Below are 15,337 nucleotides of genomic sequence, written 5' to 3'. Positions count from 1 at the left end.
GTTTACTTAGTTTTAATCACTATCCGATTTGGATTTTGGGTGTTAAAGATATTCATTGATTATTCAAACTTAGATTTCTTATTGGCTTATTGTTTGCTGAGATAATACTGTGATCACAGATCGAATATCAAATGATCTCAATTCTGTTAACTATTCTGAATCTGATATACTCGTGAGAGGAATTCAAAGTTTTGAACTCTTGGGCCTTTTGTTTTTGTCTGTCTGCAACAGGAAAATGGCTGCAGGGAATGACATGTCCTACTACTCTTCTACCACTCAGAGCATCCCTATGGGGCCATCACTGTATAGAGCCCCACCCCCTTTCATGACGACGAGAGCCCTGGAAGAGAATAACCATTCATTTTCCTCAGACTTTTCAAAACGTATTTATTTAAAGACGTTTACGCCGCGGACAAAGCCAACTCGGCTCCTGACAAATCATGACAATAAACACAATGTTTTGGGCTGATCAAATAATTAGTAAGAAGAAAAACAAAACAAAAAGTGTTGTACCATGCCCTTTTTCTTCTTCTTTCCGATACACTAATCTTTATGTAGTGCCTAGCACCACTTATTTTGAATGTTATTTCTTCTAAACGACATTTACATTTGGGACAACGTGTTATAATTATTATCAGTTCCCAACAATAATGACAGCATTGGCCTGGACCGTGGCTTAGCGGTCCAGGCACCTTGGCTGGTAAGCCAGCCTTACAGTGTGTCGCAGGTTCGAGTCCTGATCGCGACGAACTTTGTTGTAAAATAGGCAGAGATTCTGACCCAAAGTTTGATATGCATATGTCTACAAACACCCTTGATATGATTCTTATCTCTGGGACCGCAATCTATAGTGCAAAGTCCACAGTGCTCTGCCAGTGTGCAAATGGGTCCACTTGGTTCCATTTGTACACCCTCTGAGTTACAGACATGTAAGGGGGCTGGGGACCACCTGGAACCGCCTCAAGGACCCCTGGGTGAAAAAAATGCTGTAAGGTGTGGCTATAGATGCGCATACATAAAGTGAGTGGCAAATCGAGTGGCAAAGTGAGTTCTACTTCTGTTTGCATGCATGGGCTGTAAAGGTCAGAAAGTCATTTTCCCCCCGCTCAGTAGGCCTTCCCGCATAACTTCTGGGTAGGATGATGATGATGTCATTCGCATTCCATTGGTACAAGTCAAAGGTACTGGCCTCCCATCATTCAAATGACACATGCTGAAATGCAGTCGTACCTGTGTGCTGGATTTGAAGGAGTGTTTGGGAGAGAGGCTCCCTGTGCCGGTACCACCAATGAGGGAGGGAACACTGCTTAAGGAAGCAGTGGAACGCAGGCTCTCTTTAAGTGGGGCAGAACCGAGACCAGACAGGGCAGGCAAGACGGCCACGGCACCTGGCAACGCCCCCGCAGACTTCTTCCTCCTCCTGGAAACAGGAATGAGGTTGGCGGGCAACGCAGTGGGGGTGGCCTCATTCTCCATGGCACGGTACACCAGATGCATAGCCTGGAGAGAGAGAGAAAATAATAAAAACAGGTCATCTTTTTTTAGACCTTAGCATTACCATTTACCAAAAATAGTTATTTCCCAGGAGAGCGCCATCTGGGTAAACTTTGGCTGAAAATAGCCAATCAACATGCTCACAACGCACTGCGATGCATATTTTCTGTGAAGATATGTAGAATTCGGAGGGACTCAGTTCAACCATGTAGCATGTATAGGGTTTAAGTGGTTAAGTGTAAAGGATAAATGCTGCCTTACCACACAGAACTCCTCTTTGTCCAAGTGTCCATCCTTGTCTATGTCACTAAGGTCCCAAATCTAAACAAACACATGAAAAAATTATGATCCTACAAGAAAGATTCAATAGCCCTGCATATTTAATCGAACTCTAGTGTAACACAGATACCTTTCCTAACACGTCCATTGGTAGCTTGGAGTTGATCAGCACCGGCTTCACTTTGTCACCAGAGAGGACACCATTGGCTGGTATCATACTCTCAAAGATACCCTCAAATTTCCCTTTTTCATCAGGCTATAAAGGAAACATAGAACAAGATTTCTGAAAACCACACTTAAACACGTCATGCAACATACAATCATTCACACATGAATCAGTGGTATACTGTAGGTGATTAAAAGGAAAATTATCGCAATACTCACCCTTATAGCCCAGAGGGCATCTGCTGATGCTGGCGCTGCCAGTACACCTAAAGATGGGCTGCCTGTGTCTTTCTGCAATTTAAAGGTGAGCATAAACAGTCTTTTGAGGTGGCTAACTTACTGTGTAGAGTAGACCAAGCAGTTATAACAATCTGTATATATATCAGTGCTTCTCAACCTATCTCTAAATGCACCAAGTCTCTGTATGTCTGTCTTCCACATAACTCAAGAACCATTCGCCCCGCCGACTTCAAATTCGACAGTGACACACGCATTCCACACCACCACAGTGCAGTGCCCGGTGTCGAGTCAGTCGGACCCACGGTTGTCCAGAACCAGCACAAACGCCTCTGCCCGGGCTCTGGACAGGGCCCCTGCCCAGGCTCCATATATGGAGCTGGCCTGTTCCGACATCACAAATATGTTCCGACATCTGCATAGACTCCATATTTAAGCATGCCTGACAAAGAACTCCATATATCTGCATAAAAGGGACACTCTGCCCAGACCAATCCGACACACGTGTTCCACACCACCGCAGGGAGTGCAGTGCCCGGTGTCGAGTCAGTCGGACCCACGGTTGTCCAGAACCGCCACAAAAGGCCTCTGCCCAGGCTTAGACAGGGCCCCTGGCCCATGGAGCTGGCCTATTCTGACATCACAATGATGTACTTCTGACTACAGTCTGCAGACTCCTCAGTGTTAATTTAAATCTGAAAGTGTACAAATGCGGTTCAATTTCTACACTCTCAGAGATAAAGACACCTGTAAGGGTCCAATTGGTTCCTAATGATCCATCATTTAGCTGGGGACCACCTGGAATGGATCCCACAATGAGAACCACTAGAAGATCTTTCTTTTTTGAGGGGCACTAGCCGCGCTACCCCCGCCAATATTCAGCTATAGTGTTGATTTTCGTCTTACACAAACATTAAATTCCCCTTGACAATGGATGCAGAATTTACGTCATATGTGGACGAGCAAATCGGCTATTTTTGTCCTACATAAAGATTAAATTCCCATTGACAATGAATGGAGAATTCACGTCATATGTAGCCTCTCACTTCACACAGGTGTGATTTTATTTTGTCTTCAAATTTCCATGTTGTGGACATAAACGTATGGAATCTGTTCATTTGTATGTCTAAACATCCCATTTCAATTCACTGTAGGTGTGTGACACTCACAAAATTGGGTGGAGCCAAGGTCTGGCTGAGGTTGTTGAGGCTTATATCATTTCCACCCTGTGCTGAGGCCACCAATCTCAGAGCTATAAAGAAACCCTGAGGACGAGAAACATGGTAGAAACTATTCCTTTTTAAATGTTTACATCAACATTACAGGCAAACATCCAAGTTCGAAATAAATGTGAAGTTACCCGCTTATCCAAATAGCCCTTGTGTTCTGAATCAGCCAAGTCCCAAATCTGAACATGGAAACAACAACAGTGAATATGTGATATAACATTCAAAATCATGAGTACATATTTGTGTACACATTTCTGTTTGTGTGTTTTATCTCACCTTCCCCAACGTACTGTCTGATAGACCTGACTTCTTAAGGAATTGGGCAGCATCGCCAGCAGCAACTTTTCCAGTATTTACTGGATCCACCTACAGTGAAAAGATGATACACACACTCTCAAAGCTGGACATAGGAGGGCCTGGCGCCCTACAAAAAAGGGGTCTACTATGAGAGCACCGTGGGGCGATTTTCAAGCTTGCTGAGACTAAGGGGTTGATTTAGGACTTCTATTTTACTTACTTCTATATTACTAATCTAATTACAGTATTATGATCTGGGGGCGTGTGGTATGACATATTGCAATTTTGGGCATGTTAAGAAGCGCTTTTGACACCCCGCGGAGTGCGCAAAACGGCCTTGAATTAGTCATGGGTGTGTTTAAGGCGTGTTTGAGACGTACCCAATCAACATGTCCGTACTATTCTATTTACCAGTCAGCTGATGTCACATACGGAATGCGCACTTTGGGGATCGTGGTATTACATTTCTTCAGGCTGGCACCATAGAAGACATGACATGACTTTGTCACATTTGGGTTAATTATTCCTATTGCACTGCATGCTATCACCTTTATGCCTCAAAAGAACAGACCCACCTATACCTTTCAGATCGGAATGGAACTGCGAGTAGATAGCAGCATATTGGCAAATTGGCAATCCATGCGTAATGTTCCCAGAATCGTCTAACCCCCGAACATGCAAGTTCGTTTGATATTGTTTAATTCGATAACGATAGAACCATGTACCATACAGCGAATGAAAGCAAGATTCCTAAGGAATATGGAGATTTTTACATTTAATAAAACGGTTGAGAAATGAGAGAACCATGAGTGTTTATAGGCTAATATCAACGTTTTTTTAGGAAAGACAAACGGGCTGTGAACTTGAAGAGCTCAATCACCATCCCGACACGGAAGAAATATAGCCTAGTGCATGCATGTATATGCACTGTTGCACTTGCACACAGTAGCCTACACACGCTCTTTATTTGTTTCTATTGAAAAAAAAACAGTAAAATAACGTTTATTATATTTTATTTCATTCAAATCACGAGGAAGGAATGAGTTGAATGCGTGCTGCGTAATGCTGAGGCCCCGATGGTATGGTCTTCGCTGAGTTCGCTCGTAGCATTTTATTTAAGAAGACTTGAATCGGGTGTGATACAGCGTATGAAAGCAAAGTTCCCAAGGATTATGGAGATGTTTTTATTTTTTTTAAAGGTTGAGAAATGTAAGAATTATGGCCGTTTCTAATCTCAACATTTTTACCAAAGAAAGCCTCTCTCTTTGCCGCAGCAGAGAGCAGCCATGTTGCCATGTCCCATAGAAACAACTAAATAGGTCTATAAAAATAATCCCAAAAGAAGCGCATATAACAGGGGTCTGTAACCTATTTTAAATGAAGTGCCATGTTTTTATTTTCTAAATAGTGAGTCTGCCATATCCAGATTAATTTGAATGACACCACATTAAAATAAAAAAACATATTTTGATTGTCCACAAATATAAAGTTCTTCCTTCTTTTTAAATATGTTCTTGCACATTGCTATAATGATCATTATATATCCCCCTGCAGTCAGAGTTCATAGTTTTAATGAATGAATGTGATGCATTGTGAGCTGGTATAGATCTGCTATTTTCAAAAGTAATCATTTTATTTAATTTTTGGATTAGCCTTCCTTAGTTGGGCAAATGCATTCATCTGGGGATCCTTGACATGGGAATGTGCTGTGTGAGGATCACTGGTTTAAACAACATTAGGAGAAAAGCCCAAATAACCACTTTAGAAACAAGAAAAGCAACCACACAGAAAGCAACTTTACAGAAAAATAAGCCGCTTATAATAAACAGACATGGCAACACTCTAGCAGCCTCTCAGAGCCGCTCAAGTGTCAAATCAAACAGTGCTTTTTGCGTTTATGAGGTGGTCAGACCCACGTCTAATCGTTATGCGCTGAGTGTCTTTAGGTCAAGGGGCTTAATAGCAAATTGCGCAAAGCGAAAATAATTAACATATGGACACTCCCACAATGCTAAAATATTCAGGAACGCGGTAAGCCATAATGTGTGTGCGTTCAACACGGCCGAGTGCGTTCAACACGGGCCGATATGCCTTTCATAATACGAATGTGCGCAGAGCGAGGCCAATTTATGTATTTCCATTGGTAAAACGCACCTTCAAAATCTAGCCCTAAGACTCTTTTGGATTATGACATTTGGTAGGTGTTGTGCTAGTATATAAGTAAACTAAACAGACACAACGTTGCATGTAACAATTGCAGAATAATTATTCATTATACTATATTGTACCTTTATATTTTACCATCACTTATAGTACTAATATAATACATTATGCATGATATTTGGTAGCTTGGATTCCTTGCAAGTGCCTAGATGTCTCCACTAGGCCTGATAGTTATTGTTTTGGTACAACCTATCTTGTTATGGTTCAGCTTGTCCTTGAAGCACCTAGTATAGCTATTGTCTGATCCCTGTGCTTCTTGGCAGAACTACCGTACCATACTGAGTGTTATTGTACTTCTCCCCATGATATCATGCACACATTAAAGCAGGGGTGTCCAAAGTGTGGCCCGCGGGCCAAATGCGGCCCTGGGATAAATGTAATACGGCCCGCAGTCGGGCCGTATGACATTTTTCTTTTTTTTTAATATATATTTTTTATCCCGTGATTTTGTGACCCATTTTTCACCCTTGTGTCAATTATCTAATGTGATCCTGGGCTCTACACACCCTCCACCAACCTGGGGAGAGCAACAGACTTCAACTCATGCTTCCTTCATGCCTGAGTGTCCAAGTTGCTCCTTTACACCTGACAGGGGCGAGGAAGGAAGTTATTCCAACCAGTTCCTTTCCCCTCCATCAGGCCCCCCGGCTGGCCAGGGAGAGGCATTCAAGCTTTTTAACCTGGGCATTTCCAAGAATATAATTTGTCAGTGTTCCTTGTTCCTTCTTCCTTGTATTATTATTTTTACGTTGCTCGTCTGATTACATTTGGTAATGTGACATATGGCTGAAAAAAGGCTGAGAGACACTTTTTGTTCACAGCACACACCCGACAAAAGACCATTGATATGAAATATTGATGATGATATGATGAGTTCAATAGAATCGTTTAAACTTTAAATGCAATGCACATGTATGTGACTTTGTTATAGACTAGTCCGACGCTACATTATGTGACTTTGTTATAGACTAGAACGTCACTACATTATGTCAGGAGATATAGTAAGGTTGGCCCTTGGGTGTTTTAATATTTTCTAATATGGCCCCCTTTGAAATAAGTTTGGACACCCCTGCATTAAAGCATCACCACCTAGAATATTGTCTCAACTCCTATGGCCTCATCTATTGCCGATTGATCCTCCCATTGGAGGGGTGGGGACCACAGGGACCACAACAACTATATGGTCCCAGCGCACATAACTGTTAGACCAGCATGGTCCGTAGTATTGCTCATTACCTTGTTTCTTGTGACAACAGATGCTCTATATATATATATACACACATTACACAAATACACATCACTGAGCAAAGCCTGGAGAGAAAGCATTAGGTAGACATTACCTGTCTGTAATAGTAGTCATAGGCTGGGTTTCCATTTGACAACTGAAAAATAGAGAGAAAATGAGTTCAAGTTTAACTTGAAATCCATACATTTCTAAATCCCACATGGGATTTAAATCCGGGTCTCCTGCAATTGTTTTTTCCTACCCAGATGGAATCCCTGCTTGGCCAGGGGAGATATTGTGCTCATGAGCTTCCAGGCGGAATTACTTGTCGACCAGTGAGTGTCCTTACTGTCCTATGAGACACCAGGGTCTAGCCGCAAGCAACTTAGAAATCATGCCATCTGGCATCTGAGTTGGCATACCAACCCTGACAGTCTATTCATCATCCAAACCGTACTATCCGATTATATTACACAACGCTAACTCACCAAGACTGCAGCTGTATGGAAAGCTTGGGTTATTATCCTCTTTGTATCCACTATCCGTTTAATAAAAATCCACATGCTGTAGGCTACATTCTGTCAATAAATTCTATGCAGGTGATTATTGATTAAGTGTTGGGAGTTTAGAAGCACTTCTAGGAAACCACTCAGCGGTCCTGCATACCACCTGTTTCGAACATTGCACATAATGCAGGAACTAAGCAGCAGGATGTTGTGTTATCTTGCCACACTAATTGAAATCTTTGTTCGGCTTCTCCTACCAAACCACACCGTTTGCACCAACCGACAGGCGACAGCATGCCTGTCCAGACATAACGCACTACCTTGCATCCATGCAACTGTCATATTTACTGTACAGTTTGCATTTGCATGAAATACCATGTTATTGCACAATATTTCATGGTGATGCAAATTACATCACATTTTGGCCACTCCCCTTTCCCCTGCACACACACACACACACACACACACACACACACACACACAGCGCAGCAGTACAGTACGGTACAGTACAGTACACTGTACTGATTGTGGATAAGGCCAAGCTTGAGATTTGCACTGACAACCAGACAAATTGAATGTGTCGTGTCACTGTATTTTCTATTTTGTATGTTCAAGGTTTATTTATTTATTATTATTATTCTCTGCAGCAGCCTCCTGCTGCACAGAATGTATTGAAAGAAAGAAGCTCATAACATGCCTACGGTCAGTCAGGGAATATTATCTAAAGAAATTCCAATCTGTGAATAAAATCCTTACCAAGAAATGTCTTCAGCATTGTGTTTGTAAAGGTCTATAGTAATCAAAGAGTGAAATTCAAATGTCCTAGGGGAATCTGTGACAGCTGCTGAAAGGTGGGGTATGTGATTTTATTGTAGCCTATACCTTATGCAATTGATTGATTTATTGATTGATTATGCAAGCATAATTTACAAAAATAATTCTGCTTTAAGTAGCAAGGACTTCTATTTGAATGAATGGGCTGTCAGGGTTGGCAACTCAAATAAAATGCCAGATAGCGTTATAGCATAGCATTTCACAATGGAGGAGTAGGGAGACCACAACCAACCCCTACAGGTGTGCTGGTTATATTATATTAACATACGCCAACATACAGATGTTTTATTCATTCAAATAAATTCCGTATTGAAGCTTTAAGAGCAAGTCAAGTTGCATTGCTGGGGCATGTGCATTAGCTACACGACACGGCTAATATAGACAAGGACAACACACTAAACTCAGCCACTGACAGCTTTTTCAAATAAAAGCAGTACTTACATAAGTCTAGCCCGGTAGCAAATAGATAATGTATTGTGAATGATCTAACCTCAACTGCTTACATTACCGACACAACAATCTTCCACCATTAACATGGATTAGATTCACTGGCTTCCTGCCTTTTAACATTGCTAACGTTATAAGCTAAGCAAGTAAATTGACAACAATGGTTCTCGAAACCACTCCAGAGTAATTGCACACGGGCTAAACAACAGCCATGTGTTACCGGCATATACATAATGTCGCTGTCATTAAAATAAGTCAAATGAACACGCCGAAAGGATACATTTACTAAAGTATTGGAAGTTGTTACCTGGCTGAGAGTCATGAGCGCCGCCATGTTTTCTGGCTGCTGTCGCGGGAGTGCGCACACCCCTAAGCGGTCACGCGCTTCGCTGCTGTCAAAAATGCCTTTGTCGGACTCATGGTCATTTAGTCATCATTATGCAATGCATATCTGATATAATCTGTATATTTAAATGAAGAATGCTTCACTTTACTGTCAGCTAAAACATTATTCTTTTTCCACGCAGAACACAGGCAGTGCAATTACAGAAGGTCACCAAGTAGTATTGTTTGCCCATTTGTAAATGCATTTGTCGCCATCATGTGGACACAGGGGATATTTCCAATTCATTGTTTGATACTTTCAACTTTCTTTCAAATTTTATATGGCTCATGGCTGTCATGTGAATTAAAAGACTATTCTATATTAGAGCATAAATGTAATAGCAATGTACTGACATGTTATGTTTGTCACATGGTTTTGTAGTATGTTTAGAATATGGGAATTATTTATTAAGTCTGCACAAGACCCAGTGTCACAATTGCTGAAAATCAAAAATCATTTTAAGAGCTTTTGGGTGCGTATTACCTGTTCAATTTCTCAAGTTTATTTCTTGACCCATCACTCTTTAGGATTTGGATTTTATGCTAGGATGTCATTATGCCTATTCAGTTCAAACTTTATGGAACAAAACAATATGAAATCAAGTAAAACAATCACATAGTTGGTTTTTTAGACTTTTAATAAAAACTTTGGTATCAATACATTCTGCTCATAACAAAAGCCAATATTGTGATAATGTGTCAAGTACCACACTAGTAGGAACATTCTGAATTTATCCATTTTCTGAACAGCAACAATATTATAAACAAAGCACATGTTGAGTCCCACAAGACACTTTCATAGTATAATCAATTGTCATTTACACCATGAGGGGTTTTCAATTGCGCTAAAAACATTGCAACATCCATGTCATGAAACCCTTTTAAATGTAAGATCAGTCACAGCCAGTAGGAAGAACCTACAGGAAAGCTTGTAGGGGAAATAAAATCAGTGCCAAAACATTATGATCAATGAGTTACAGTACATTAACAGTACGGTACCTAGTCCTCTTTATCAGTACATATTTCAAATTACTATTTTTTTGCTACTTAATTCTTTGTTTTTTAACAGTAGTGTTCTGCCAAACTACTCAATATCAAGTACAGGTCACATTGTGGCATAAAGTAGTAACCTTTTAAAACTATTCTCTCCCAAAATGTGCACGAGACTGGCACTGCAAGTAGTTTGAATTAAGAAAATATCAGATGCCAATGGTTACAGATTTATTGTCAGATCAAGATATGCCAACAGGGAGCAAAACAAATGGATCAATGCAAGTAAACACTGATATCATTCAATTCAAAAGTCACGGGGAGAAGTGTCATTGCTCAAACTGCTCTTGAAGGAATCACAAGTCTGCCCACTCGCCCAACCCCCCTAATAAGTTTATCACCCAAGTCGGGCCATGTCCTGGTCTTAAGGAATGAATGCATAGCACTCACAATACTCCTTGGACAGTATAGGACAAGTGTTTGACGTGGACAGATACGGTTTCTGTCCAGGCTCCCTTATAGCTCAATTTTAAGGTTATGGTTAGCAGCATCATCTTCTTCCCCCGTTTCTGCAGGCTCCTCCTCTTCATCTTCCTCCTCCTCATCTTCATCCTCTTCCTCCTCGCCCTCTTCAGCGTCAGCATCGGTGTCTTGTTCCTGTTCCTGTTCCTTGTTTTTCTCCTCCTCCTCTTTTCGCTTCAAGTCATCTTGTTCCTGCTTCATCTTCTTCTCTGGTTCCTGTATGGGAGACAACAAGACGACACGTGAGATATGACATTTCCTCTTTGTGTCGTAAAGGTCTGCAAATACCGTGTATATATGTCAAAGAGACAAACCTTTGTGAGGCCCCACGTCTCCTTTCCAAAGTCTTCAGCCTCCTTCACATCATCTGTGATAATGAAGTTGTCGAAGATGGTGCCAGATTTAACCTGATAGGGCACAAGAATGTGATAAGCATCAAAGTCCTGCGCACCTCAACACGAAGACAAAAAAAAAAAAAAAAACACGGCCTCAAAGGAATGCTCACCTGCCACAGATCCAGGCCCAACACACCGATGTTGTCAAATTTGTAGATGGTTGAATCAGCACTGTATTCAGGATTGTCAATCTCAGGGTGAATCCAGGATCCTTTGTAGTTAGGGTTGTCAATCTGCTTGGGTTTCCATTCTCCCTGCAGACAATTGTTTTTAAATATAAATATATAAAAAAAAAATATATATATATATATATATATATATATATATATATATATATAATAAAAACACTACATTAGTTTGTGCACATAAAAAAAAATCATCCATCTTATTCTTCTGACATATCATTTGCAACATACAACTTGTCATTGGAACAAATGTCAGTGGCAAACAATGAATGGTCTCAGATGCGACAAACGTGTCAATTGCAACCCACAACAATGTGTTTTGCAACACAATGGGTGAAGACACCTTCCTTTTGAGAAAAGCCACAATTAACCAGAGGCCAAAGGGTAGGCAGCCGATAATGTAATAACTGCAAATAATGTAATGCTGGCAATAATGTAGCATTTATAATGAAGTATAATTAAATAATTCAGAAATTATTCTGAATAATATTCTGTAACACCAATTAGTCATCTAAAAGGCCTACCTTGTATTCAGGGTTTGGGATCATGGGTGGCTCCCACTCTCCATCCATATCCACATCCCAGTCATCAGGCTTCTTGGCATCAGGATCTGGAATGTTTTCTGGCTTGTCCCATTCCTGGAGAGGCAGAATCAACAAAATAGAATCTATTTTAGTCAGCAAGTACTACAAATAGTAAATGGTCTTAAGCTGGGCTCACACTACAAGATAAATCGGGGAGATTTGGGACCTTTAAACAATCAGGGGGAGCGTACCATCTTCATCTTCTAAACATTTTATCAGCTTTTAAAATAATGACCTGCTTCCTGCTAAAAAACTTGTATGACTAGAAGGAGGAACACTAGTGAATGCTGTGACCACACCCATTAAAATACAATGACCCACCTCTGGCTTTGTGTCATCAGCATCATCAATCCTAGCACGGTCATCCCAATCCGCTGGCTTAATGGCCTCAGGATCCTTGATTGTCTTCGCGGGCAGAAGGTCCCAGTCCTCCTCAAAGCTGCCGGACTCCACCTTCTCATTGTCTATCTTGACCTCATAGGTCTGATCAGCATTCACGATTAGTGTGTACAAGTGAGTCAGCTCATCATCCTGAAGGTAAAACATGAAAACTTTAGTTAGTGGTGGGGTTGAGTAGTTACTGTGCACATGTCTTTAGATAGGCCTGGTGTTTCATAGTTATGATTCACAAATTAAATTGGGCACAGTATTACCTTGCACTTTATGTCTTTCTTGATGAGATGATTCTGACCCTTGTAGTTGAAGATGACATGGACCTTCTTGGTGCTGTAGCCACAGATATCAGGGCCTAAACAAGATTAAAAAATTAATAAATCAGCATTACAAAAATGCATGCACAGCACACCATTCTGCCATTTAGTGGCCGATTTGAGAAAGCTGGTGGATCCCAAGCTTGTGGTGTGCTTGCACACAGTTAACATTATTCATGATATTAGCTACCTCCAAATGATACCTCCATAATGATCATCTCTGCCGTGACTGAGTATTCATATTCACTTACCAAACATGATATAATACTGGGAGTCTCCATGCATATCAGCCTGGTCCTGGTCAGCAGGGAAGACCTTCACATAGCCACCTCCACAGTCGATCTTTTGCTCGTGTTTAACTGTAAACTGGATGACCAAAGTCTTTCCCTCGTTGCTGAAGGGCTCAAATCGGGCAGAGCTGGCATAAAATCGGGCATCCTGGCTTGTCTGCAGACCTGTGGTGTGAATGCACGTTTTAGTGATCAAATGAGGAAATACTTTTCTAGGAATCACGTTAAACTCCTTTCTTAAAAAAAAAAAAAAAGGTTGCATCATGGGCAACTGACACTGCACAGAAATTCACTGAAGCAACTGGCTTGTGGTGCACCTCCTGAACAAAGCCTGTGTGGGTTGCAAAATGTAGGTGCTTCAACAATTGACTTATATGCAAACAGTATTATCTTTAATCATTGTCAAGATTGACTTAGACGTTGTTATAATCTTAGAGCAACTGATGTGCCACAATTTAAAACAAACTGAAATGATCACATATTTGTTAAAACACTACTGGCCATTTACCCTAAAGCACAAAGCTCAATTTTGTCTGGACTCGTGTGATTAACAAAACAAACCTTTGTCTTTCTCCTCATCTCCATAGAAGCTGCCGGCCGTCAGTTTCCACTGGCCGTAGTCAGTATTGTGTTTGGAAGCCAACCAGCGAGTCTTCCATTCATCTGAACACAAAACACAAAAAAAGTTTAAGACAAGACTTGCCGTAAGAAAAGCTACTTCCTCAAAGTCAATGACCCTGGTACAGGGTTGTTAAAGCTAGTATTTAGGTTAAGTAATTTTAGTATTGGACTGTCAATGCTATAGTTAGGACACATCATATCATCATGCAGTCAGATCAAGCTGTCAGTTGCTTGGGTATAAAAACAGGTTACACTTTTGTTAATGGCAAATGTCTATGGCCAGTTGCTTGGCCTCTTGGGCCTCGTCAAAGTTAGCCACTACCAGTCAATTATCAAACCAACAGGCAAGCAATATAAATCATCCATGTTAGAGCTGTATTTAAGGGTTTATGGAGTTTGATGATGCATTTTGCCAGTGTTAAGTGCTAACCACTTGAATTTGACTGGGACGGTCGGTATGGTAAGTTAACCTAGCATGGAATGAATTAAGCGTGTGTGCAGACAGGGCAGTCTAGGGTAGACTTAAAAATGAAGATTCCTTACCCCCATCGAGGAACTGTTCTTGAAAGTGCACGGTTGCACGGACACAGTACGCTGTGAAAAGCAGCACAAACACCCCCAGGGCTCTCATCTCTGCTGCTCAGAAGCTGTCCTGTTTAGCAGAGAGACAGACAGTGTTGTTGATTTTGTCCTTGCTCACGGGGAGAGAGAAGGAAGAAGCAGGAAGTGAGCAGGACTTTTGGAGTTGCTTGAGCGAACAGATGTCTAACGGTGATTGGACGAGAGCACGTTCGCCCCTAGGCCAATCACAGTGGACCACGAAACACATCACCCTTCTAGACTACTGATCCTGGATCAGAATGTATTATGTTTAAATCCATAAATATCCAGTAGAGGGAGCCAAATTACACGGAATACTATGTCATCATTCATGCATGGTAGAGCCCTGAACATTATTGAGCCAAATTTTGTACGGATTCATTGGAGCAACAGTGCAGTCTGCCATGAGATTCTGAGAATGGTCACACACCAGGCAGAGGTCACAGCTGTGACCCCTGGTGCGTGACCATTCTCATGGCAGACACCCCCCCCAGACCCCTGAACAGTGGTTGTGCCAGTTTGGTCTCACACACCTCGCCGCTTGTGATGATGTGAGTTGTGAGTACTGCATGTCCATCATCCGTGAACATAATGGTCGACCGACTCACCAGGTAGGCCTATATTAATATTGTGTTGCGGCTGAGCAACGCAACCAACGGTGCACTGTAGGCTATATAAAAAGTATGAATCTATTTACAACGCTTTTGGCTCGTAGATTGATACTTCGACAATGGAAGTCGGGGAAACCTCCCTCATTCAAACAGTGGGTCAAAGAGGTTCTCTCCATGATTCCCCTAGAGAAACTAAGGTACCATAGTGGTTCTAAAAATAGATACATTATGACTTGGACCCCTTTCATAGAGTTTGTAGAAAGTATACCTTTCACTTAAACCCATATTCCCTTGTACAATCTGATACCTCACACCAAACCTGACATTGGGCGACCTCTGGTTAGAGGCCCTCAGTAAGTAGACAGTTGGATATAGAGCAATTTACTATCTAAACTGAAAGATGGATACAATGTATATGTAACCTAGATACCACCCTGATGGAAAATGCTGTTTATTTTATTTTACCCTAACCCCTTAGATAGCATTTCTGTTGGCTTAGATAGCATTTG

General features: G+C 41.3%; 2 protein-coding genes across 2 annotated transcripts in view; both read right to left on the bottom strand.

Moving 5' to 3' along the window:
- The window catches only part of LOC310870780 (epidermal growth factor receptor substrate 15-like 1), a 35,743-nt gene extending 26,451 nt beyond the window's left edge, over positions 1–9,292 (bottom strand). The window contains 9 exon segments of the mRNA XM_083782085.1: positions 1,231–1,500; positions 1,756–1,815; positions 1,904–2,029; positions 2,158–2,229; positions 3,345–3,440; positions 3,536–3,583; positions 3,681–3,770; positions 7,265–7,306; positions 9,244–9,292. Of these exon segments, the coding sequence (XP_083638211.1) occupies positions 1,231–1,500; positions 1,756–1,815; positions 1,904–2,029; positions 2,158–2,229; positions 3,345–3,440; positions 3,536–3,583; positions 3,681–3,770; positions 7,265–7,306; positions 9,244–9,270 (831 nt within the window). The 5' untranslated portion in view covers positions 9,271–9,292.
- A 648-nt stretch (positions 9,293–9,940) lies between these two features.
- On the bottom strand, positions 9,941–14,342 carry calr3b (calreticulin 3b). Its single transcript, XM_083781265.1, has 9 exons — positions 14,161–14,342; positions 13,558–13,659; positions 12,958–13,161; positions 12,650–12,744; positions 12,318–12,527; positions 11,937–12,050; positions 11,338–11,481; positions 11,147–11,239; positions 9,941–11,048 (listed from the first exon to the last, which is right to left on the bottom strand). Exons 1-9 carry the CDS (start codon positions 14,246–14,248, stop codon positions 10,827–10,829), a joined length of 1,272 nt encoding a protein of 423 aa, XP_083637391.1. The 5' UTR covers positions 14,249–14,342; the 3' UTR covers positions 9,941–10,826.
- Between the last annotated feature and the right edge of the window lie 995 nt (positions 14,343–15,337).

The sequence above is a fragment of the Protomyctophum parallelum genome, assembly GCF_964188405.1.
Source record: "Protomyctophum parallelum genome assembly, chromosome: 14".
NCBI classification, from domain to species: Eukaryota; Metazoa; Chordata; class Actinopteri; order Myctophiformes; family Myctophidae; genus Protomyctophum; species Protomyctophum parallelum.
Note: the sequence above shows the minus strand (reverse complement) of the source record. Positions and strands in the feature narration are given on the sequence as shown.

Bases quoted from the DNA above. Each gene is read 5' to 3' on its own strand.
- calr3b (XM_083781265.1), bottom strand. From the start codon at position 14,248: ATGAGAGCCCTGGGGGTGTTTGTGCTGCTTTTCACAGCGTACTGTGTC. The intron at 13,162-13,557 runs GTTTGTTTTGTT...TTCACACCACAG, and splicing joins AGATGAGGAGAAAGACAAAG to GTCTGCAGACAAGCCAGGAT. The intron at 11,049-11,146 runs GTTTGTCTCTTT...TCTCCCATACAG, and splicing joins AGACGTGGGGCCTCACAAAG to GAACCAGAGAAGAAGATGAA.